The sequence below is a fragment of the Penicillium angulare genome, assembly GCF_028827245.1.
Source record: "Penicillium angulare strain IBT 27051 chromosome Unknown utg000011l_segment0_segment0, whole genome shotgun sequence".
Lineage (NCBI taxonomy): Eukaryota > Fungi > Ascomycota > Eurotiomycetes > Eurotiales > Aspergillaceae > Penicillium > Penicillium angulare.
Genome location: NW_026623170.1, coordinates 670,861 through 694,116, shown reverse-complemented (window position 1 = coordinate 694,116; position 23,256 = coordinate 670,861). Strand labels below are relative to the sequence as shown.

At 45.0% G+C, this 23,256-nt stretch overlaps 9 protein-coding genes across 9 annotated transcripts; 3 read left to right on the top strand and 6 right to left on the bottom strand.

The window, feature by feature from the left end:
- Positions 1-688: 688 nt before the first annotated feature.
- On the bottom strand, positions 689-2,350 carry N7478_012420 (Zn(II)2Cys6 transcription factor domain-containing protein; the record flags this gene model as incomplete). Its single annotated transcript, XM_056928634.1, has 1 exon — positions 689-2,350. One exon carries the CDS (start codon positions 2,348-2,350, stop codon positions 689-691), a length of 1,662 nt encoding a protein of 553 aa, XP_056773192.1.
- A 3,588-nt stretch (positions 2,351-5,938) lies between these two features.
- Positions 5,939-6,762, bottom strand: N7478_012419 (superoxide dismutase; the record flags this gene model as incomplete). The annotated part of the gene is made up of 3 exons (XM_056928633.1): positions 5,939-6,043; positions 6,096-6,599; positions 6,658-6,762. 3 exons carry the CDS (start codon positions 6,760-6,762, stop codon positions 5,939-5,941), a joined length of 714 nt encoding a protein of 237 aa, XP_056773191.1.
- A 1,354-nt stretch (positions 6,763-8,116) lies between these two features.
- N7478_012418 (uncharacterized protein) lies at positions 8,117-9,736 on the top strand (the record flags this gene model as incomplete). Its single annotated transcript, XM_056928632.1, has 2 exons — positions 8,117-8,248; positions 8,348-9,736. The coding sequence occupies 2 exons, from the start codon at positions 8,117-8,119 to the stop codon at positions 9,734-9,736; spliced, it is 1,521 nt and encodes a 506-aa protein (XP_056773190.1).
- Positions 9,737-12,937: 3,201 nt separating this feature from the next.
- On the top strand, positions 12,938-13,554 carry N7478_012417 (uncharacterized protein; the record flags this gene model as incomplete). Its single annotated transcript, XM_056928631.1, has 3 exons — positions 12,938-13,007; positions 13,085-13,431; positions 13,507-13,554. The coding sequence occupies 3 exons, from the start codon at positions 12,938-12,940 to the stop codon at positions 13,552-13,554; spliced, it is 465 nt and encodes a 154-aa protein (XP_056773189.1).
- A 690-nt stretch (positions 13,555-14,244) lies between these two features.
- N7478_012416 (nonhemolytic phospholipases C family protein) lies at positions 14,245-16,552 on the bottom strand (the record flags this gene model as incomplete). The annotated part of the gene is made up of 8 exons (XM_056928630.1): positions 14,245-14,847; positions 14,901-15,103; positions 15,155-15,265; positions 15,326-15,712; positions 15,768-15,891; positions 15,948-16,212; positions 16,274-16,356; positions 16,430-16,552. 8 exons carry the CDS (start codon positions 16,550-16,552, stop codon positions 14,245-14,247), a joined length of 1,899 nt encoding a protein of 632 aa, XP_056773188.1.
- Positions 16,553-17,397: 845 nt separating this feature from the next.
- On the top strand, positions 17,398-19,751 carry N7478_012415 (uncharacterized protein; the record flags this gene model as incomplete). The annotated part of the gene is made up of 7 exons (XM_056928629.1): positions 17,398-17,773; positions 17,891-17,995; positions 18,064-18,395; positions 18,449-18,606; positions 18,660-18,857; positions 18,908-19,325; positions 19,392-19,751. The coding sequence occupies 7 exons, from the start codon at positions 17,398-17,400 to the stop codon at positions 19,749-19,751; spliced, it is 1,947 nt and encodes a 648-aa protein (XP_056773187.1).
- A 192-nt stretch (positions 19,752-19,943) lies between these two features.
- On the bottom strand, positions 19,944-20,162 carry N7478_012414 (uncharacterized protein; the record flags this gene model as incomplete). Its single annotated transcript, XM_056928628.1, has 1 exon — positions 19,944-20,162. One exon carries the CDS (start codon positions 20,160-20,162, stop codon positions 19,944-19,946), a length of 219 nt encoding a protein of 72 aa, XP_056773186.1.
- Positions 20,163-20,486: 324 nt separating this feature from the next.
- On the bottom strand, positions 20,487-20,886 carry N7478_012413 (uncharacterized protein; the record flags this gene model as incomplete). Its single annotated transcript, XM_056928627.1, has 2 exons — positions 20,487-20,712; positions 20,744-20,886. 2 exons carry the CDS (start codon positions 20,884-20,886, stop codon positions 20,487-20,489), a joined length of 369 nt encoding a protein of 122 aa, XP_056773185.1.
- A 1,828-nt stretch (positions 20,887-22,714) lies between these two features.
- N7478_012412 (uncharacterized protein) lies at positions 22,715-22,956 on the bottom strand (the record flags this gene model as incomplete). The annotated part of the gene is made up of 2 exons (XM_056928626.1): positions 22,715-22,909; positions 22,933-22,956. The coding sequence occupies 2 exons, from the start codon at positions 22,954-22,956 to the stop codon at positions 22,715-22,717; spliced, it is 219 nt and encodes a 72-aa protein (XP_056773184.1).
- Positions 22,957-23,256: the final 300 nt, after the last annotated feature.

Here is a 23,256-nt window from a genome sequence, read left to right as displayed (position 1 = left end):
GCTTTGTGATGGGGGTCCGAGATTCCTGGGTTGATTGGGTTGTGAAATTAGCGGACCAGCTTTGACTGGGTACGCAGTAAATTGGGTAGTGCCTGGACGGGTTTGGAATGTGGAGCCGCGTTCTAAAAGGAAATGAGGTAATGGGAGTGAAGGAAGTCAACTGAATTGATATTGATTGAGATTTCTGAGGGCGACTGGAATGAATTCGTGAGAGCAAATTCCCGATGAGAAGAGATGGAAGAAGAAAGAAATGAGGGGGAAAGAAGACACGAGTTGGCGTTGGACTGCAGGTGCCAGGCGTGCAGCGTACTGCAGCGGAGTAAAATTACCGTACAGAAACGGAAAGCTTCAGCTATGATGGGCACGCGACACTATGATTCCATGATAGTATCCCTGCGAATCACACTAAAAAAAGGCGTAATAGGTGAAATAGAAGTTCTTTAGTCAAATATAAAACAGAGTTATATGATTATTATCAATGTCCAAGGTTAGATGTATTAGGAGGACAATAGTGATCATTGGGGAAAGCCCCTGGACTCCCGATGTCTATATTAACCCTTACCATCTATTACACCGCTACCTGTATGCTCTACATGTATAAAAGACAAGTGAAGAAATATAATCGCTATCTCCCGTAGATGTATGAACTTGAAGCACCGCTCCTTGTGTAAAACAAAAACGTCATGTGTCACGATTGAGCGCCAGGAAAAAGCACAACATTTTGAATGAATTTGAGGCCATCCTTAATATCATAGAAGTCCTGTAGACTATAATGAAGCCAGTTGCGCGTTCTTCCCTCTGGATCATTGTCAGACGAGACGTTAAATTCCCAGATCCGATTCTGAGCCGGTGGAATACACCCTGGCCTAGAAAGTACTTCCTCTATCCCGGAAATATTAAGTGCCGTTGCAGGGTCTTCTTCAAGGGCCACGAGAACCGCCACAGCATGAGCTGCGGGAACACACATAAAGACTCCTTGGGTAGGTGGTGCCTCATGTAAATGCTGCAGAGCTCGGCGACGTATGTGAGGGTGACGACATCTGAGCGCTGTAATAAAAAGTGGGAGGAAAACGCCGACCTCGAACATGAACCGGGGCTGGCTGCCCTCCGGACTCCGTGTTGATGAAATGGCTGTAGTTGCGTAATTGATGATTTGTGTAAACTCGGCTTCAAACTTGTCGTATGTCATTTGATTGGGGTCAAGACAGGTGTCAATTTCAATTGAGACACTCATGAAAGTCATGAGGAGCAGTGCGGTGCCGCCACTGTCTCGATCAACATTGGGTAGCGAAGTGAAAGACTGGTGCCAATGATTTAATTTATTCTTCAGAAAGTTCCGCTGTGATGCCAAGTCCAAGATATTATTTGCCCGACTCTCGGCTGAAAGGTTCCAATGCCGCTTAGTTTCGATATTGAGGGATTTCATGTCTGTAACAATGTTGCAGAGAACATTACGAGCTTCATCGATTGATGTCACCTGCATATTGACTGGGTCTGGGTCAAATGACCAATCAGCTTTTGATGTACCATCAGTTATGAGAGCCCATGTGTCCAAACGCCGGAAAATAGGTTTGACGACTGGAATTAAAAATGCGCCATCGATGAAGGCTTTGCTCGAAACGGCCCCCATAGAGCCGCTCGCACGTCTGAGGGTAGTTTTCATCATTTGAACCCCCTGCGTGCATAAATTCAAAGCACCTCGACGATTACCTTGGAGAAGCTCGATGGCGATGAAGAGGATGCAACTTATCAGGCAGACTGTCAGATCTGCGTCGCCGCGGTCTATACGCTGCTGCACAACGGCTAGCGAGCGTGAATACCAAACCAAAGCCTCACGATGGTAAGAATGCTCGACTTCCGCCGGGTTACTAATAAGTCGGAAGGGTGAAACTTCGTAAATTGGAGGGCGCTCGTAAAGTGAGCTTAGAGAAATGATAGCATCCCAGATTGCTGGCTCCATCCGACAGATCTGTAGAACAGAGCCTCGCCAAAACGCCAAATCCAGGACACCGGAGAGTGCTGGACCAGCCTTGTAAAAATAATACTCGAACGCACGTCGCTCTCGCGACCCTTGATGTGAATACAGCGCGATTTGTTGTTGTGGTGACTCGGTCTTCTTCAAGTTCCTTGTAGGCGTGGAGTTCAAGCTATAAGAACATTGTCGCCCAGTGCTACTGCACCTCAAGCATTGTGGTTTTTCTTCTCCGCATCGGACACGACGAGCCCTAGTAGACTTATGAGTACTAAACGAAGTAGAATTGTTGAGGAATACTGACTTGCAAGTATCACAGCCCGTTTTAGACTTCGGTCGGCCTACCCTGCCAGGTCGAACGGCCAGTGGTGTTGTCATAGCTAGAGCGAGAGATAAGGAATGCTGTCTCCATTATCATTTTATCAAGGCGTGTTGGTTAGTGCTCGCGTATCATATCTTGCACTTGCACTTGCAGGGGCAAGTGCAGTAATTGTGTGGGGGTTGTGAGACAGAGACTGGGCAGAGTCAAGGCTAAATCCGTTTTAACTCCACCCCGGACCTTCGGTGATTGGCTGTGACTCGGGTCCAATCTTTGAGCCCCACTCTGCTATTTTTGCATCTGGGCATATGTATATCTCATCTATCCCGACAGTATCGTGGCCTTGAAAGATTCGACTTAAGAGCTTATCATTAGGGCTTACCAGGGACAGTGACACCCTGCCAAGTAACGAACTCTTTAATGAAAATATGACCTGCTGACCACTAAAGCCACATAGAGGATGCAATGACACTGCTTCAATGAAAGCCACGTAAATAGTGGTCATTGGTTCATGTTGAGGCCACGAACACTGCAAGGCTAATAATGAATGCGGAAGAGTCATCATCTGATTCACGTCGAAATGTAATTTGTTGAAGTCTTACGTTGTGGGCTGCATAAAAATAGTTTTTTTTGGGGGGGGGGGGGGGGGGGGGGCAAAAAATGAAAAGGGTATCGTTGATACGGCCATTAACTTGCTAGTTATGTAGCTCAGAGCATTTGCCGATGTTGATAGCTGGACTTTCGAAATCAACCAGCCTCATATTCAAACATTCATTGTTGGGAATGACATTGGAACAGAACGGGGTGAATGACCCATTCACCATGATCGAGCAGTGCGCTGATTGTATAGAAAACTTTGGTTAAGGCTGCCTTGTATTGTGTTGAATCTCGCATTTCTTCTAAGTTTGAGTATTCCGAGACTACCGAGAAATGGGAAACTGCGATTTAAAATACATGCAAGTGCGAATAGTATTGGCTGAGGCTGCTTTGAACCGCATTGCATCGCGCATTAGCATATATCACGCCCTTCGACGATCCGAGGCCAGCTAGAAACGAGAAACCGTGGAGTATCCAAGCACTCACTAATGAGTACCTATATCAATATGAAGATATCCTATTTCCGCTGGGGAAAATATCGATTAGTGGCATACAAGTTGAATTCTTCATCATACTACAACAATTTGAGCATCCCATAATGCTTTCATTCCATCTGGTAGCGTTTGCCCTCCTTGCAGGTCTTGGTCCAGTTCAAGCCATAATTTCAAAGGTTCTTCCATGCACTGGCAAAATTGGAGCTTGCATATTGGAGATTTTGGGTGATTCACCCCTCCTCTCCCCAGCCGCCTGGCTGATTGTTCTAGCTTCCAACGAGTGACCGTGACGCCTAGTCCAACGTGAGTAAACCATGATCGTTAAGTTCATCTCCCGTCTTACAAGATTGCAACGAAAGTAAGTCTGACCATATCAGGACTGTGAGCACCATAGTGTTGCAACTCAGACTGTTACAGTCACCACCACTTTAGCTGCTCAACTTGAGCGCAGGGGAGACTACGCTGCACGCCAGACCACCTCAAGCCCAACCAGTGTGCCCACATATCTGGGCAATCCATGTACCTAGTCGGGAATATATGGCTCCGCATGTGCCTGTCTCGGTATTCACCTTACCAGAACTACAGTTGCGACTCCAACCGTTCCCACATCCATCATGACTACGACTACTACAACGGTGACCGTAACCCCAACTCCAACCTACACTGGGGCTACCTGTGGCTCATAATTTACTGTCGCTTGTGGCGATGGAGACTTTGGCGTCTGCGCTTGTGGTATTGATGTAAACGGCGAGTCCTTTTGCTTCGTGAGCCAGGTCTGCGGCGACACATGTACAACCGATGCAGACTGCGCTTCCGGGTCAAGGTGTACTACCGGTAGTTGCTGTGGCGATAATCAGTGCTTGATGGAATCTACAAACCCAGACGCATGTCTTGTCATGACGTTGCAGACAGAGGACGCGGTTATGGAAGTGAATGGGACTGACTGCACTAGCGTCAGTTGTCCAGCTGGTGAATTGATCGAAAAAACTTAGTATACCGATTACTCAACTATAATCATTTTGTGGAGATGTGAGTAGTGGGAGAAGAGCTGCACCTATTTATATACCTCTCGTATTTTGAACTGTTATTTGGAAATGAAAGCCACGGAGAATTTGCCCTGAAGGAATTAGTTTTGACTGAGTATTCAAACATCGGATTTTGATCCATCCACAAAACCAGACTCGTCATGTATATCTGCACTAGTAGATTGAAACAATTTGACGAACCTCTGTACTATACTAACTAATCTTGAGGTATTCTACTTCCCCTCCTAATTTACTTCCACGCCTACGGGAGACAATGGCGATCATCGGGGAAGACCCCATTTGTTGCATATTTTAGGACCTGTAATACGGCATTTAGCATCCCTCTAGGCCCAGGGGATATGGCTAGCCTTAAGTTGAGCTTCAATCCTAATAACTCATGGATATCTTCGAGATAAAAAGATCCTTTCTTTCAAAATGTACTTACTCGACATGAACCGTCCAAGGTTGGCATATACCTGGTCCAGGAACCCAAATTTGCCTGTCGAGTCGGGGCATTTAAAATCATACTAACTCATTTTAGCAATACCATTATACTATCCGTAAAATTTACTAAAGCTACAAGCAAGAAATGAGCCAAGAATGTTGTGGTACAAATCACACTCAAAATCGAATTCTAAAATTTGAAGAATTACTAGTAGCTGTTGGCAACATCTTATTGATGATTTGTTCACGAGTACCTGTTAGACGCCCCTTCAAGTTGTAAACACTATATCTAAACGGGTATAAAGAGGCTAGTAGAATAGTAGAGAAATATATATAGCATTCAATTGTAAAACTTTCTTCTCATTTTATTAATTCAAAATACGCCGATGTGCCTGCTCATACAACTCTAGTTTCTTTCCTGGATGAAGAAGCTACCGCGAGGTGCAGATACTATTTGGCAAGGCACATTCTGACATATATAAAGGTCTTTCGATATACTGGGCGATAAAGATTAGACCTCTATAGCTAAGGCCAAGAATATTTTTCCCAGTCAGACTTTTTGCCCCTTATAGATAGCGCCTCAACTCTGACAGTATACAATTCGTAATCTTTATACTGCAATGTAAGATTTCAATGTTTTCATTGTGGCTTTAATTTTGTCACTTCGATCAAAGAGGAAGATCAAAGAAGTTCTTTGATTTAAATCAAAAAATATTTTTACGCTAGTCCTCATGTATTCCAGTGGGTTTCTGCTCCGTTGAGAGGCCTATTCTGGACCGGGCTGAACTAGAACCGAAGCTTAGCACAATCAAAATTAAAGATATTCACACCAGCGATACTAATCGGACGTAACTAGTTTTGTGGAAGCTTTATCAACTGGCAATGGCCAATAAATAGGTTACATATACATATTAAATGTTGATTTTACACATAAAGTTTTTAATTCATTTATCAATCACTTGATTCAAATGGCGCCATAAACTACTCGATACTGCTATCCTAAAGCCTAACAAATGCTAAATGATTTCACAATTTGTATACCCATAAGCAGTTAGAGTCGATACAAAGAGAAAGCCACCATGCGACTTTACAAATCAAGTCCCTCGACTCCATTTTTGAAGCGGTCCTCTGCCTCCTGCCAATTGATGACCTTCCAGATACCCGCCACGTACGACGCTTTGTTGTTTTCGTACTACCGCCAATGTCACACTTCAAAATCTTCATAAGATAGAGTGGGGACTTACCTGCAAATAATATGCATGCTCCCACATATCCACGCCAAAGATGGGCACAGCATCAACAACTGGGTCTTGATCTTTTGTACTGCGAATGTGTAATTTCCCCTTCAGTTCACTGGCTGTCAGCCACACCCATCCGCTTCCCTGTAGGTTAATCAAAGCATTGTTAAACTCGGTTATGAACTTTTCAAAATTGTCCCATTTCTTCTCGATGGCTACTTTGAGAAGTGGAGCCTGCGTGTCGACGTTTGTGAATTTGGAGCCATAGGGTGCGATGTTCTTCCAGAATAGCGAGTGGTTGATATGACCGCCACCGTTGAACTTTATCTTTGACTGTAGTTCAACTAGCTTTGGAATACTAGATTGTTCAAGAGCAAGTGTTTGGTTCGACAGAGCAGTATTTAGGTTCGTGACGTAGGCTTGATGGTGCTTGTCATGGTGGATTGTCATTATCTCTTTTGAGATGATGGGTTCGAGGGCCTTTTTTTCATATTCAATGTTGGCTCGGAACTGTAAAGGCCACTACTTGGAATGGTACTCGTAGAAGTGTATGTAGACTTTTACTCACATCATATGGATACGGGAGTGGAGGAAGCGTAAACTCTCCTGCCCTTTTAGACTGCTGCGTGCTGAGATCAACGAGGTCTCTGTAGGAATCAGTAAAGACACGCATATTTGAATGCGCTGGAGCGGCGGAGACAAATGACAGGGCACATAGAATATAGAATATATATAGAATATTCGTGAGCTCAGCCATTATATGACCGATGCTTGGGGAAAGCGAACGTTATTAAAGATCAATGACAAGGGGGTCTTCTCTCGATCTAGACAGCGTAAACGAAATAAATTAATTAATTCAGGCGATGATAAGACAAACAAATGCGGGAAGCGGCTTATTAAAAGGAAAAGTTCACAAGCTATTTACAGATAGTTGAGGGGTGAAAATTGGCGCAAGTAGCACAGATCTATGAAGAGTGAGGAAAATTCGACACTGGAAGTTGTTTGTTCCGAGACAGAAACTTTTTATAGGCCAATTTCAGAATGAACCTACACTCATAGTACCACTTCCAATAGATACTATTGATCAATAGGATTGCGCTTCCTGTACCCCAGAGATCGAGAATAGTAACATTATTGAAGATATATCAGACAAAGATCGGATAAGTTAGAAGATTGGTTTAGGTCGAATAATAACTGTCTTAAATTTCCAGACTTCAGGATGTATTGCTCACAAAAAATGACTTTTCCGTTTTACTAATAGTACAGTCCCCCTGATGAATTATCCCAATCCTTGCTAGAAGCAGTCAGTTTTGAATACACGTCTTTCCAACAGCTTTGTTCAATCATCGCTCTAACCGTCTCTCATAATACCTTCATTAAAATAATTTTAGAGTTAGATAATATTATACCTAAGCTCTGAGGTGTATATTTAGTATTATTACATATTATAATGATTTAATTGAAGTTAACGGTGAATCTATAGGAAGATGGTAATGAGTGTAAGATTTTTTGTAGTTTTACATGAGCAATACAATTGATTCTGCTCTTAATTTACATGACGGAGTGGGATTATCTAACGGGGGTACTGTAGTAGTACGGACACTGTGCGATTGTTCAAAAAGACAACCAGCAGTTGTACCCGAATCATTGAAAGACCTATCCACTTTCACTTGATGCCATCTTAAAAATTTATATGTGGTTTTATCCTCGTCAATAACCTATTCGAGCGAGGTCAAGGCTTACATGTCATGCGGGGTCGTTCGGCTGCGGGGAAACATCCGCTCGCCTTAACTATCTTCTGCTCGATGCGACTGCACTTGACAAGCCAAATCGATTGGCAAAATTGAGGATTCATCTATCACCCTCTTGCTTCTGAGCTTTTGTCTGAAGAACCAGTATTTAAATCCAGAAACTTTGAGTCACGAACGAACTCCTCCCGCGTCTATCCTGTCATATCTAAGGTTACGCAAAAAGTCTCCGGAATCGTCTCTCTCCACGTACGTCTACAGAAGACAAACAAAGTCAATATGAGGAAGGAGCCTCTCTCAAGCCAATTAAAAGGAGATGGGTTTACACGCTTAGTGCACCAAACGCTGGACAAATGGCACGTGCCTGGGATGGCTATCGCAGTGATAGATGGCGATGATACCTGGTCAGAGGTACGTACCCTCATATGATCAGACTGAATGCTGTCAGGGAACTTGACTCCATACACCTCAGAGCTTGGCGTTGCTAACGCGGAAGATCCCCCACAATAGGGCTATGGATATGCGAACATAGTCTCATCCACACCTGTCACCCCTTCGACTCTTTTTTACGCGGGAAGTACGACCAAGGCTTTTACTGCGGCTATGATAGCCAAACTTACGGAGGATCCCACCAGAGATATTGAATGGGGCACACCAATTACCCAATTACTCCCAGACGGCTTTTCGCTCATAGACAAATCCGTTGCAGACCAGATTACTGTTGAAGATGCACTGTCGCATCGTACAGGTCTCCCAGGCCATGACCACGCTAGCGCTCACACCAATGTCCGCGAGAATGTTCGTCGGCTCGCTCACCTTCCGATGACAGCCAAGCCCCGAACTCGATATCAATATAACAATCTTATGTACGTTGCGGTCTCTCATATTATCGAGATTGCAACAGGCCAATGGCTGGGTGATTCTCTGGCCCGCTCCTTCTGGCTGCCTCTCGGAATGAAAAACACATATTTCTCCCTGGACAATGCTTTGAGAGGTCCTGCAACATTGGCCCAGGGCTATTATTACCTCGGTTGGAGGAGCGAGTCTCAAGATGAGAAGGCTTATCGCGAAGTAGACTGGATGCCCTTGGAAGAGGTCTCTGGTGCCGGGTCAGTTATTACGAACGTACTGGACTACACTAAGTGGGTGCGTGCTTTTCTCCGCCCGCAAACCTTTGTCGAGGAGAAAATTTTCAAGAGCGAAGAGACTGTACGCCAGCTGTGGGAACCACGAACTTTGATGCCTTCAGATGAACCCTTCATTGGTCCCCGAGCATACTGTCTAGGCTGGAGAACTGGGGTCTACCAGGGCGTTCAATTCTTCGAGCACACCGGGGGTATGAATGCATTCGGTGCGCAGCTGCTTCTGGTTCCTAAACTCCAATTTTCCGTCATAATCCTCGCGAATACATCACAGACATCGAATTTCGCGGCTCAATTACTCGCGTTTCATCTTCTAGACGAGCGTCTTGGTGTCCCCAAATCTCAAAGATTTGACTGGAATCAAAGGAACTGGTCAGTGATTGAAAAAGAACAGAAGAGAGTGGCAGACAAAATAAATTATAGGCCCCCTATCTATATCCAGCCCACACTCGCATTGGGCCAGTATGTAGGCACGTATACTAACGCGGGCTATAAAGACCTCACCGTGTACTTGGACAACGGGGGTGTTTTACGTGCCGATCGGAAAGATATGACTTGGCCCGAGGCAATCGAATTCCGCCATGTGACTGGTGAGCATTTCTTGATGGTTTCGGAGCACCATGAAGATTATGGAGCTTTTTGCCCTGATGTCTACGAGGCGGAGTTTCGAATCAACGTTGAAGGGAAAGTCTGGACTTTGGGTGTTGCTTGGGAGAGAGCAATGGAAGGTAAAAAGATCTGGCTTCAAAGGACCTAGATCTATCATATCCCATTTACAGTAAGATGCGAGATATCTAATGATTTGTGATAAATGTGCCATAGGCAGATAGATCACTGCGATTGCGTCGTACAAGACACTTTGATGATGGCCAATTCTGGGTTTGAAATAAATTTGATATATTTTGAATGTAATGAGATTTGTTAAATATTCTGACGATTGATTAAAGTGTTTCTTTGAAGTATCTACTCGGTAGATATATATTTGAAATTTACGCAGAAAGTAATGTAAGAAAACGGCGACCGTGGGCAGGCTGTGACTCGGGAGTGATAGGGACACTCCATACTTCCGAGTCTACGATTCCAATCTTCAAATCATGATGTTGGCAGGTTGAGTAGGTAATATTGCTAAATTGAGTTTGATTCCTACTATTGCAAGATGTATCTTGGAAATATTAATGAAAGACCGTTTTTTAATTGTTTTTCTACTCATCTTTTGACTTGCCCTTCTACTTCTTGTTCAGCAGTATATCTATTCAGAGGTTACAGTGCGGAAAAGTCTATGGCAGACTTTGTGAGCTGCTCCCCGCTGGTTGCTACATGTATAACAACCGTAGGTCGCTATAGTTGAGTCAACGTCCTCATTGTCATCAAGAGGTAGACCTACAAGAGTTCAAAAAGCCTTCTTGATCCCAGTTCTTTTGCGGTTATATAATCCTATACTTAGATAGCAACACATGGAGTCACAATTCCAAAGGAGACTCGGATCTTTCCACGTGTCCGTGCATAATCTAACCTCAGTCCTCATCTTAGGGATGTTCCAGCAGCCATAAGATTCCCTTTCAAAACTATCAATGAAAAATTATAACTAAGCGTCATTATATTCTGAGATACCTTGGGCATCTGAGGAGGTCTATTACAGTGGCATGGTATTGATTGATTGCTTGAACAAGATTGTTGTCCTGGGGCCGCCCCATTTAACTCCCCGTGGATATGATCATTTCCTTTATATCAGTTCTCTAGAAACAAAACCAGGACGAATCTTATATTGGAGCCCACATATAAATGAAGTGGGTACGCTTGCTTGATTTGGCAGGGTGTAGCCGATCACAATCAAGCTTGCAGTGAAAAGTCTCCAGGAGCAAAGTCATCTTGGATTAAGCCCATATCTTGCATCCTCTCAGATCAGTTTTACCTATATATTCAAAAATTAGATGTTAGATAGGTGGTTCTTTTCATTTTTGTGCGCACGGTCAATACTGAAGTTCTGTCACCCGCGATTCCTGAAGGGTCAAGCCTCGAAGGCCAAGGCCCTACTTCTTCCTGCAGGATTGACTCCACTATCCTATATACAGTATGCTCTATCATTCAAACAATCCCGGAGCTTTATTGCACCAAATAGCTTGAATTGTCATTACTGTTAGTCAAAACAATGCTCCGATCCGAAACGGAGTCTATGGGGAGAATCATAACATTGATCATGGCAATTTCTATACACTATTATTCATGTGGTATGATTACCCTATATTGCACGCATTCAATGTGAATATCTCAAAAAGTAAGGTTGATCTTCTCTCTCTGTTCTGAATTTAATCTTGCATCGCAATCTTCTTCGTCTCCAATGTAGCGGTTCCGGTGTCTCACAATGGACAATACCAACAAACCCGACTAAAATCCAAGATTCCCCGCCATAGAGTCCAGAATCCGGATATGAGACTCCGATTTAGCCCTCAGCAGAGTTTTAAGCCCCCTTCTTGGCCCCCGTTGAGGCCCCCGGGGAAGTCCTGGGGCGCCCCATTATTTTTCACCTCAATTTGTCTTAATCAGAGTGTTTTGAGTACGTGAAAGGATCCCGCGCCCCACTTAGCCTGAGAGATAATCTTTTAGCGCAATCAGATAACTTCGTTTAGCCGGATTGTCCGATGGGACTCATCGCGTCCCATGAATTTTGCAGTCGACTCTATGACATCGCGTGACTATTGGTTGCTACGTTCGAGGAGTGAATACATGCTGTAGATCGGAGAGTTGGAAGAAAGGGTATAAATAGGGGTTGCTTGTCCGCTTGAATACACTCTTTTCCATCCATCTATCCACCGATCAATCAGACCCTTCTAATCTTCAATCTCTCAAACAATCATCAAAATGAAGTTCTTCTCCGTTGTCCTTGCTACTATGTTCGCGGCCGTTGCCGTCGCCGGTCCCGTTGAGATCGAGAAGCGCTGTGTTACCGGTATGTTTTTATACTTCAATTGAAGGTAAACTTTTATCGTGATATGACTTTGGAATTAATGACTAACTTGTATTGTTTGAATAGCTGGTGGTGTCTGTGGTGAGCCCTCCCAGTGCTGCAGCGGTGCTTGCGGCATGGGCCCAACTGCCTTGACTGGCAAGTGCTCCGTTTAAGCATTTCAATATTGAGATCTATTGAAATTGACCTTGAAGGTATGATCTATTATTATTTCCCTGTCAAGTATGCAAATTCTGACGAAGTCCATCTAGTCTCCGAATCTTCCAACTTTCACATCGAATTCCTGACGGGTTTGGGTTATTAGTGTTAATATAAGATCGCAAAAATGATATATTATTCAAGTTTGAAATTGTTTTGCTACTCTTCAGTAACACTATCATCGAAGTAATAATTCCTTTTTGGTCTACTTATTTTGAAAAAGGGCCAACTTGGACAGGTACAGCATAAACAGGCGTTTTCAGCCGCGCTGAGTTAAGACTTAGGGGATAAGACATACCAGCCAAAGATATCCCTCAACTAACATTGACTCTAAAATAGTACTTTACGGAATTTTCTCTTCCAACCCTCAATGCAGGACATTAAGTATACTATCATTCTCGGTCATCCCCAGCCACGCTTAGGCATCCACGATAAATTCCAGGCACCCTCAGGCACCAACCGTCTCCACACATACTAGCTATCGTGGCTGGCTGCTATACGCACCCAACCATCAATAATCATGACCCTGCCGATCTCCCACCGCCACTCTGACCCCGATGCCAAGCAACAAACAAGCCATGTGGAGTCCTCAACTGAGACACGACGGCTCAAATGCCTCGAAGAACACAAATTGCGCCCAAATAACAGGATCTGAAGTCATTCAGCACGGCTAAATTACCCATCACGTAGCAAGATGCCAAGCTGCTCTCGTATTTAAGTGTACTCCCCACCCCAACTTATTTCTCAATCTTCATCTTCCAAATTTCTTCTCCCACAAATACAACTTCGATCAACATGAAGATCTCCTCTGCAATCATTGTCTCCGCACTCGCGGCTACCGCTACTGCCTTTGACAAGTGGCAGCGTACGTATCACTTCAACTTCAATAAACTTCAACCATTACACATAAATCCATGAATACTAACATTGTCCTCGAAACAGCATGGGGTAAACGTGATTACCCCTGCCTAAACGTTTGGCAGGGTATTCCGGATAACGCAACCCTAACCGAGGGACAGACGGTTCACCTTCGCTTCAACCGGAAACCAACAACACACTGCTCCGATGCATTGACCAAGTACCCTGCCAGCGGATATGGGGTGTGGCTATATAACAACCCCGTTCGTCATCTGGATACTATCAACTATGCGGCTTCTGTCAAGATTGAACAAAGTGTTAAGGTTACCAATGGTCTTATTGAGGTGAAGATTCCTGCTTCTCTGCCCAAGGTAGAGGATGGAACTGTTTGGTATTTGCGTTTGGATACTTCTCTTGATACTGCTCCTCAGGTAAGTTATGGCCTTTAGGTTTGGTTATATTGTTTTTTTTTTTTGGCTAGTGCTAGGCTGACTTTGACTTTGCAGATGCCTACTTTGTTCAATGCCGCTGGTCCTTTCAGTATTACCGCTTAGATGTATTGATATTCGGACTGGGTCAATTATGAAATTTTGATGAGAACTATGGGTACAAACAAATTGCATACATATGAAAATTGATAAGTTTATGATTTTGCCAATGAAATGTAGTTCTTTTTGAAACTTTGGATGTAACAGACTTCTTATTTAAGCTTGGCTGGTCGGGTGGGACGTTGAAGATCATACTAGTATTTTGGCTATTGGCTCGGAATCTTGAAGCAATTGGCTGGGTGCTGTAGGTGGCTCAGCTATATGCGGGGCTATTAAGTTATAGCTAAGTCAGAGCTAAGGGGGAATCTTGGCTTTAACTTCTATTGCCCCATGGCGGGTATAGATGTCTAGGATGATAGAATGGGTGGAAATTAAAAGGTCTCATTGTATGAAAGGAATTATTTGAATTATTCTAGTGGTTATCATGGTAAAGTGTATATTGGTGTCGAGCCACTCGAAGACAGCAGAACGCTAATTCTATTTTATTTTTTTCGGAATCGCGAATAACTTCCTTTGGAGCTTCGTTCCCTTCATTGAATGTAATGCGAAATATGTATACAGCGGATACTGCGAGAACTTGAAAAAACATCTCCCCTTTTTCTTGTCGACATTAGGTCATGACACATTATGTGATGCAGGTTGAAAACGAGCGAAAGCAGTCAGGTGCACATGATCAACAGTCCCCTCCAGGGCTTACTAGGTATGATAGGTCACGCTGTAGACCTTGAACCCTTTAGTCGGGGCATCGTTCTTGCTGGCCAACTTCAATGTACCGTCATCCTCAGTGCTAAGATATTTCCCATCGCTGACAAACTGGATATTATATCCGTTTCCATTGCCGAGGAATGAAATATGCAGCTGTGCAGCCTGGTCGGAGTTATCCATATCAACGAAATCGCCGTTTGCGCCAATCCAGCGACCATCAAGGGCACTGGAGACTGTGAAGATTCCACTCTCCTCATCGTTATTGTAGTGGATAACCCATCGCTGGTCTTTCCTTTCATGGCCGTCTGTGGCCTGCGTGGTCTGAAGTGACGAGTATTCGGAGTCTTGCGGGTTGGCCAAAGCGTTACCAGACTTCTCAAATACCAGATAGCGGCCCTCGGTCAAATATCCAACTGTTTCCTTGAATCCATCTTCGAAGAACATAATGTTGGTTGAGTTATCCTGATCAGCATAGGGGACTGGAGGTCTCGGGCTGCTGTAAGTGGACTCGCACTGAGAAGTGCCAACGTAGCCACCCTTGCTGTTAGTCGCTGGGGTTTCGGCTGTGGGAATATCAGGTAGAGTCAGGTCGGGCTTTTTCTTCGAGTTAGTTCAGATAATCAGTCACGCTGTTTGGAAAGTCTTACATTTTCAAGGTCCAAAGCATTGAGCAGGTTGGACATGTGTTCCCGGCGCCAATGCACCATCTGCTCAGTTTCAACATTCTTGTAGCCGCGGGCTGTTAACCACTGTTCCAGGAACAGGATCTGAGAGTTGTGATCAGCTCGCTCGGTGAAAACTCGGCCACCTCGGGTCCAGGGTGAAATCATCATAAATGGGACACGGAAGCCTTATAATCAATTAGCGGATACCGGAAGAGGTTGGAAAGCGATTTACATACCAGGTCCAACAAATACGTCACCGAAAAGTCCGAGTGGATCTTCCATCCAATCTCCCGCGGTGCCGTTGGGGGAGTGGAAAGGCGTAACATGATCACCAAAGCCACCAGTCTCTGCAAGAAATATTAGAATCTCGGTATGCAACTTTCCTCGTCTCCTGGGGCTCGCCTTACCATCATAGCTGATCATCAGCAGAGTTGAAGAGTATTTGGGGCTGCTAGTCACCGCATCCACGACCTTCTTCTGCAGCCAGCCGCCATCCTTAGGCATGTATGGAGGGTGCTCGGACAGTTCGGTCGGGCCCACAATGAAACTGACCTCCGGCAAAGTACCGTTGGCAGCGGCCTCGTAGAAAGCTTCTAGGCCCACGTAGGACATGCCCTTTTGACCCAGGGGCGATGATGAAGAAGCCTGCTGGTACTGCTTGAACCATGCCAGGGGGTTGTCATCAAAGTTGTTCGTGTCTTGGTACAATTGCCATGAGACGCCAGCTTCTTCATAGTACTCATAGATAGTTTTCCAGTTCAAAGGGTAGCAGTTGATACCGTTTGAGTCACAGCCTATATTATGTCAGATTCTGTGGTTCTGTTATCGTTTGGGATTTTCGACACATACCAGGAACCTCATTGTTGTCGATGTAAACACCGCCCTGAGTCTTCTTCTGGGGACTACCCGGAACATTGATTGAGCCACTAACCAGAGTTACACGGTTAGGGTTGGTGGCCGTAATTTGAGATTCCTGATCTGAGTCAGACAAATCATTTCCCTGAATCTGAATCTCTTGTGATACTATACCTGATACATGTCACCCGAAGTCCAGCCCTCGGCGATAGCAAACTGCACCGGGATATCCTGGCGCTTGTAATAACCCCAACTCCAAGGAGTGTTGTTTCGAGCCCAGTGATTATTGAGGCCCTGATTGTAGGCTGCTTGGTTATCTTGATAACCATTGTCTCCAGCAGTCATGCACTGAATAGCATCCAAGCTGTCCCCACCCTCGTATCCCAAGTACCAAGGAAGCAAGGTATTCGCTTCGGTTGACATGCTCGGGTCGACCACCCTATTAATGAGTAGGTCAGTAATGAGAATATTAGTAGTTCAGCAGTCATCATGTCACATACTGGTACCACACTGGCTGATTCTGGCTGTTAACCTGGACATTGGGGTCATTGAAACCGCGAACACCAGGCATAGAACCAAAGTACTATCATAGGAGTTGCAATTGTTAGTCCTCCTCTCCAGTCAGATCAGGTCATACGAAGGGCTGAATTTCATACTGTGTCCCAGGCACGATTCTCCTGCATGAAGATCACAACATGCTCAATGTCTTTCAGCTCATCTGCCTTGACGGACCTGCTCGCCAGAGCCAAAGCCAATGCCGCTCCGAATAGAAGCACCATGACGACTGTTGTCTACGAAGTTGACTTGCAAGTAGGACAATGGGGGAATTCAAGAATAGAACATGAAGAAAGATGGGCAGAGTCGTCTATAAGAACGACGCATGAGCCAACAGGCATTACCAATCCACATGATTGAGGGGCAAGGGACCTCCAAGCTTCCGATATTAATGTCCCTGCATTGTTTAACAGGCAGTAACACGCATGAGGTGATATTGGGTCGCTCTTCCCCGACAAGATCATGTAACCGGATCGCACTTTCTCTTCTTTTCTCCGGAATCCAACTTCCCAATCCGGTGCACGCATGCAGCCCACGTGAACCATATCGCTGGCGTTGTGGACATCTGGAGGGGGCATGATCTTGCACGGACAACGATAAAATGACTTAATTTCGAGTTGTATCGTTTCTTTGCATTGTTTTCTTTGCCCCTCCCGATGATCTACAGTTTCCAGTCTGTGTACGTTTTTTGAGTTACATAGTCCCGGCCCCACACCTGCCGAATGCCCCAATCCGCCTTTGTGATAGGTGAAACCAGATCTACAGCCTTTAGAGAATCAACATAAGCTAAAAATCCACTAAATCCACTAAGTTGACCCTGGCTGGCTGGCGGGCCCTGATATCGATCCATTCCCGCACGTGTAATATGTATTCCAATCCAACCGATCCCTCCCTCCTTCTAACCACCCCGTCGCGCTTCCCTCCTTAATTATCCTCTCGGTGCATTTGGAGGGGCAGCTGATGCACGGATGCAGCCTAGGAAATACAAAGCAAAACTCAAGCATTTCTTCCGACTCCTGCCATAATCTCTTCCGACCCGTCTGTTCTACGAAGAACGGAGTACTACGTTATGGAGAGACAGGAGAGACAGGCTAGTCTTGACCGGAAGTCTCCGCCAACGCAGGAACTACCGCCATATCCCCCAAAGATGAAGACATCACAATCTTTGTTTCGTCCGTGCTTGACGTGGTCGCTAGTGGGAACGGTGATCCTGACTTTGATCTATGTTCTGCGACCGAGCCTCCACCTCCCAACACCGTGGATTGACTCGATCGATTCCCAGCCTATTCGCCCCAATGAAGCAGAAGACATCCACCGCCCCAGAATCGCACTTCATCCCGAAGATCATGTGTTTCGCTCACCGGCTACTCACTATCTTGACTGGCGGGTCACATCGGGTCAGCGCAGGCCCGATGGCGTCCTTAAGCAAATCTTCCTTATCAATGGTAGGTCATGCGCCCGATAAGCCATGCAACATCATAGCCTTGGGCTTCACACAGCTATTTGCCCCTGGGTATTTGCTTACCGTCTCGCTCTCTTGCATTCAATAGATTTGTTTCCAGGTCCAACACTCGAGGCCCGCTCCGGTGATACCCTCTTCATCACTGTCACCAATGCCCTAGAGAACGATGAAATCGCTCTACATTGGCATGGCCTCCATGTAGCCAGTATGTAACCCAAATTCCCATCATCCTGCACGCAGAGTCAAATTGACTTTCGACTTACCGTGATCCAGATGCCATGGACGGCGCTGTGGGAATCTCGCAGTGTCCCATCGCTCCAGGTGCTAAATTCACCTACAAAGTCACCATCCCTTCTGACCAGAGTGGTACTTTTTGGTATCATGCTCATGCTGGGCTTTCACGGGCCGAGGGCCTGTACGGAGGTCTTGTGGTACATGCCCCAGCATCTTCGTCCACAGTCCGGGGACTACGCCCGGGATCATACTCAGATTTGAATCGTTATGGTTACAAGAAGGAGCTTCTTTTACTAGTGGGTGATTGGTATCATCAGCCTGCTAAGGATGTCTTGGAGTGGTTCAAGGCCCCGGGAAATTTCGGTAATGAGGTACGTTCAGAGTCGCGCAGAAGCACAGAACTGGAATACTAATTTGCGTTTAGCCGGTACCGGACTCATTGCTTGTCAACGGAGTCGGCCATTTCCATTGTGCAATGGCAGCCCCCGCGCGTCCAGTGGATTGTGTTGATCAGCGGGCTGATTACTCCTTCCTGGATATCGACCCTAATATGACATACAGGATACGCGTGGTTAATACTGGGTATGTGACGTTGAAGCTCGCGATAACCGACTCAAAGGCTAACCTTAGGATAGATCTCTGGCGGGCTTCAGTCTGGTCTTCGATAAAGAACAGCTAGATCCCATTCAGGTGGACAGTGTCAATGTTGAACCGCTGCAAATCCCCCATATCAACTCACTTGGAGTTCTACAACCAGGCCAGCGTATGGATTTCATCCTTCATCCTTCATCCAATGGAAATGGGTCTTCAATGGAGGTCAAGCTAGACGAAGAGTATGTCCACTCCCTTTGGTTTTGCCCATAATCTTTCTGACACACTCCAGGTGCTTCAAATACATGAACCCTGCCCTCACACCAGCTCAAACGTTTCCTATAAAATACGGCCCACCATCTGTCAACACAGACTCCCATCTCTCGCTTCCGTCGTTACAGGTTCGCGTTAATATTAACCTGGATGAAATACCTTCAACAAGATCAGTTCTGCGGGATCTACCGGCAAAAGCAGAACAAACGCATGTGGTCTATACCAAAATTCAAAAAATGGCTCGCAATCACAATTCCCCACTCGGCTTCTTCAATCAAACTAGCTGGAGTCCACAGCAAGATCCACATGTCCCATTAATCGGACTGCCAAGAATAAAGTGGGACGCAAATCAATTTGCCATTACAACAGGCTCAGACCCTGGATGGGTGGACCTTGTCATCAATAATTTGGATGAAGGGTCTCACCCATTTCATTTGGTGCGTTGTGCTTACTGTCTCTGGCGTAAATTGTCTAATCGATTTAATTTGCTAATCCGTTCATAGCATGGGCACCACTTCTATATAATGACTGTCCAGAAACCTTTCGGCTGGGGCTCATACAATCCCTTTGAAGATCCATTTCCACCAGGACTAGAACAAGTCCAAAGTCGAAACACGGATGACTCTAGTACTATCGAGCCCTATGATTTATCTCGCGTCGCTTTGCGGGATACAGTCCAAATTCCCAGTCGCGGATATGCTGTCCTGCGCTTTCGTGCTGATAATCCTGGTATCTGGCTATTCCATTGTCATGTTCTGTGGCATCATGCGACTGGGATGGCGATGCTTATGGATATTGGAAGTTCGGACGACACATCCGTTCACGATAGGTCTGTACAAGGGGTCTGTCCTGTCTCTACCTAAACTTTGGAAGTGATTCAAGGCCAACCATTCCTTTGTATCATCATGTATAAGTATAATAAATAATCCAAATGCAGTAACGATTAACCATATTAACCCATTAATGGCATTTTTTCAGAATAGACAAGACCATATATAAGAATTTAAGAATTTTGTTTATTTATATTATTTACAATCGCCATTTCGTATAGCCCGTCATATTTGCCCAACTGGCCCATCGTGATCCGATTCGATGAAGATGACTTTGCTCTTCCAGTCATAGCCACTCAATCCAAGCGACTCGGAGATGGGGGTCCACAGGATCATGAACACATGCCGTTGTGGAATGCCGAGTTCTTCGAAAGTACCTTGAAGACGAGCGGCACCGACATACTGTATAGCATCTACTGCAGAATGAGCGCTTTCCGGGGCCATCTATGAAGACCTATATATAGGAGTGTCCACAAGATGTGCAGATTGACCGTTATTCTAAATCTCTTCCTGAATCTCTTCCTGGACCTCTTTCCTAATGTCTTTCCTAATGTCTTTGCTGATGTCTTTTCTAATGTCTTTCCAATTGTATAGCTATGTATTCATGGAATTCACTTTCTTCCTAATACAGCAACACCCTCGGTGAGCTTCCCGAACGCGTGCAAATAATAATTTTCTTTGTTTGTTGTGTAGAAGAATAGAATAGAAAAGATTGAACGCAGTCAGAAAAAATCAGGAGCGAATAGAATATAATTGCATAGAACGCAGTCAGGTATCAATATTGGCATCGTTAAGTATTATATGTCGTCTGATTTGCTCAATCGCGGTGCGTGCTGGACCCGCTGGCATCGCGAAAATAACGAGGTCTAGCCCTTGGAGGCCTTCTTGCAGGCGCTGTGCGCTCGCTACAGGTCGGTCTGTTGTTGCAAAGCTGTGGATTTCAGCACGTTGGCTAGATGTGAGCATCTCATGCGCCAGCTTTAGGGTTGTCTGACTGAATCCATGCTGTGCAGGATTTGTAAGACTCGGCAGCGGTAATGTAGGAGATGACACTAGCGGCAGTAACGCAGGAGATGTTGTCTGTGGAGATGAAGATAGCAATGATCCTGCTGAGGTAAGAACTGATGACGATGTAGATAGAACTGAAGATACTCTTGTATTCTAACATTTTGTTTACGCTATCAAGCCCTCTTGCCCCTCTATGAGTGTCAACCGTACCTAGGTTGACAGCTCACTTAATGCTGTATATTTGGCGGAGCGCAGCGTAGCCACACCTAGTTGACCGTCTAGGGGAAGTAGTATAGCTATATGGAGGAGGTCGGCCGGCAGGCATGTTTGCATATTTAGACGTTTACTTAGTTCAACCCACTCTCGAATACATATCAATCAGATGATTAGTCCAAGAGTGGGCTCCCTATATATACGTAGTATAGCTCTCTCTCTCTCTTCTTCCCTTTTTTTTAACGTTATTATTTATCATTTTTAGACCTTCTCTCTATACCGATAGAGACGTGTCGTTTTAAAACTCGAATTGTTGTTGTCTGGTTCGACCGGACCCTCCTGGTTAACGGGACTATTTCCTTTCCTTTCCTATACTGCTTAGAGTCAGCGAGCTGATATTATCAAGCTCGGCTTTGATTTGACTGATATAGGCGTCGTCATCTTCAATAGCTCTTATCTTTGCTTCAAGAAAGTCGGAAGTCGTCGACTTCACCGAAATCTCTGAGGACGCTGAGACGACCGCTCGGTTTCGGGCTTCAAGAAGACGGGTGTAATTGCCAGAGGGCACAAGCGATGAGATTCTCTCAGGTATCTTGAAAGGAAGAGTTAACTGTGTACGTAGCATTGACAATGCATGTATACAAGAACAGAATTCGCGTACAGGTAAACCAGTAGTTGGAGGTGATGGAGTGAAGACGGAGCAGAGAAGGAGAGAAAATTAGGTAGAAATGTACAAGTATTAGGAACTAGACGTTAGTTCTTACCTATCTTAATCCGTAGCGGAGCAACTTAATGTATTTCTTACTGCAGAGGCATAGTACTAAGCAACAAATGATTAATGATTCCTTATTATTTATTAGCACGACAGATGGGTTTGTAGGGATGGACTTGTCTCTCAAAACTTTCATATGTGTAGTCGGAGTTTGGGGAAAGGGAAAGAGAAAAGTCAACTTTGCTGTTATGTAAAGTCGGCCGGAGAAATGGTTCAAGTTCGAATCAAAGGTGGTAGCAATGATATCGACAATAAAAAAGATGAGGTGTAAAAAGAAACGGCAAGTAAGCAACGTGAACACATATGTCTCTATGTGGTGTCACAGGACTTCACATCTGTACTTGCAAGTTTGCATGTGGATAACCTCATTTATGTACAAATGATGGCAGAATACAGCCGCAAAAGACAATCAATATAAGTCTTTTGACTCAAAATTAATAATTGAACTAAAGCAGCTCCATATATTACAAATTCTCTTAGAATCATAGCCAAATTGTTTCGAAAACCTGTTCAGCGAGATGCCAGCTTCCGCCAAAAGGAACTGCACGTAGCTCTGGCAAATGCCCTTGGATTCTGCCTCTGTGATTGCATCTAATTTGCAGCAATTATGCGGATGAAAATATTGGGGATGCGTAAGTAAAAGAGGAATTAATGGTTATTGTGGTGATATTCAAAGGAGAATTGCATTGTCTAAAACAACTCGGCGGTCTCCTTTCGAATCAACATGTATAAATTCGCCATACTTAGCCACAAGTGCGGCGGGGCCTCCGCAGGTAAGCCATAGTTGGTTTGGAGCTAATGAGCATACTTATTAGACAGTGTGGGTAGCACCAAGGCTACAAACTACTCACATCGAGGGAATTTAGGCTCAAGGAGATGATGAAACTGATAAAAACCTGAAAAAACCACCCATCTTCACTAGAGTGAGCCATATTGTCAGTATCACATATTCCTAAGAGGGCGAGTACTCGATGGCGGGGAGGTAGATCCGGAGGGCAGCGAGTCACGAAATCACGAATTCTGGCTCGTCGATGTACTCTTGGCCTTGAGCGCTGGAGCTATTCAAGCGGCGTTTTGGCAGCGGTTCTTCATCTTGGTCGCGGCGAGTATTTGAACGGCTGATTGGCTGCAATTCTGTTGACTGTGATTCCAGTTTGACGCGCTTAGGTGGCCTCAGAATTAATATATCCGATGAACCCTGTGATGTAGCTGGTAAATGACCGCTTGGCTGGCCATCTTGGTCATGGTTACACGGGCCGCACTTCAAGTTTGAACAGGATTGGCAATTGGGAGTCGGCGTTCAACATATTTCCTAATTCAACAGGTATGCAAGAACATAATGATGTTCGCTCTTTCCAATTTTGTAGTGTTGTTCTGGTTCTGGTTTCGGCAGGAACGACACAGCTGTAGACATGTAAAACCTCAGGCTTTCTCTCACTTGTACTCGTAAACCAAACCCACGACGTCACCCTCTCATCCCATCACCATCAAATTGCCATCCAATTACCATCAGTAAGTAATTCCAATGGAATCGAACTAATTGAA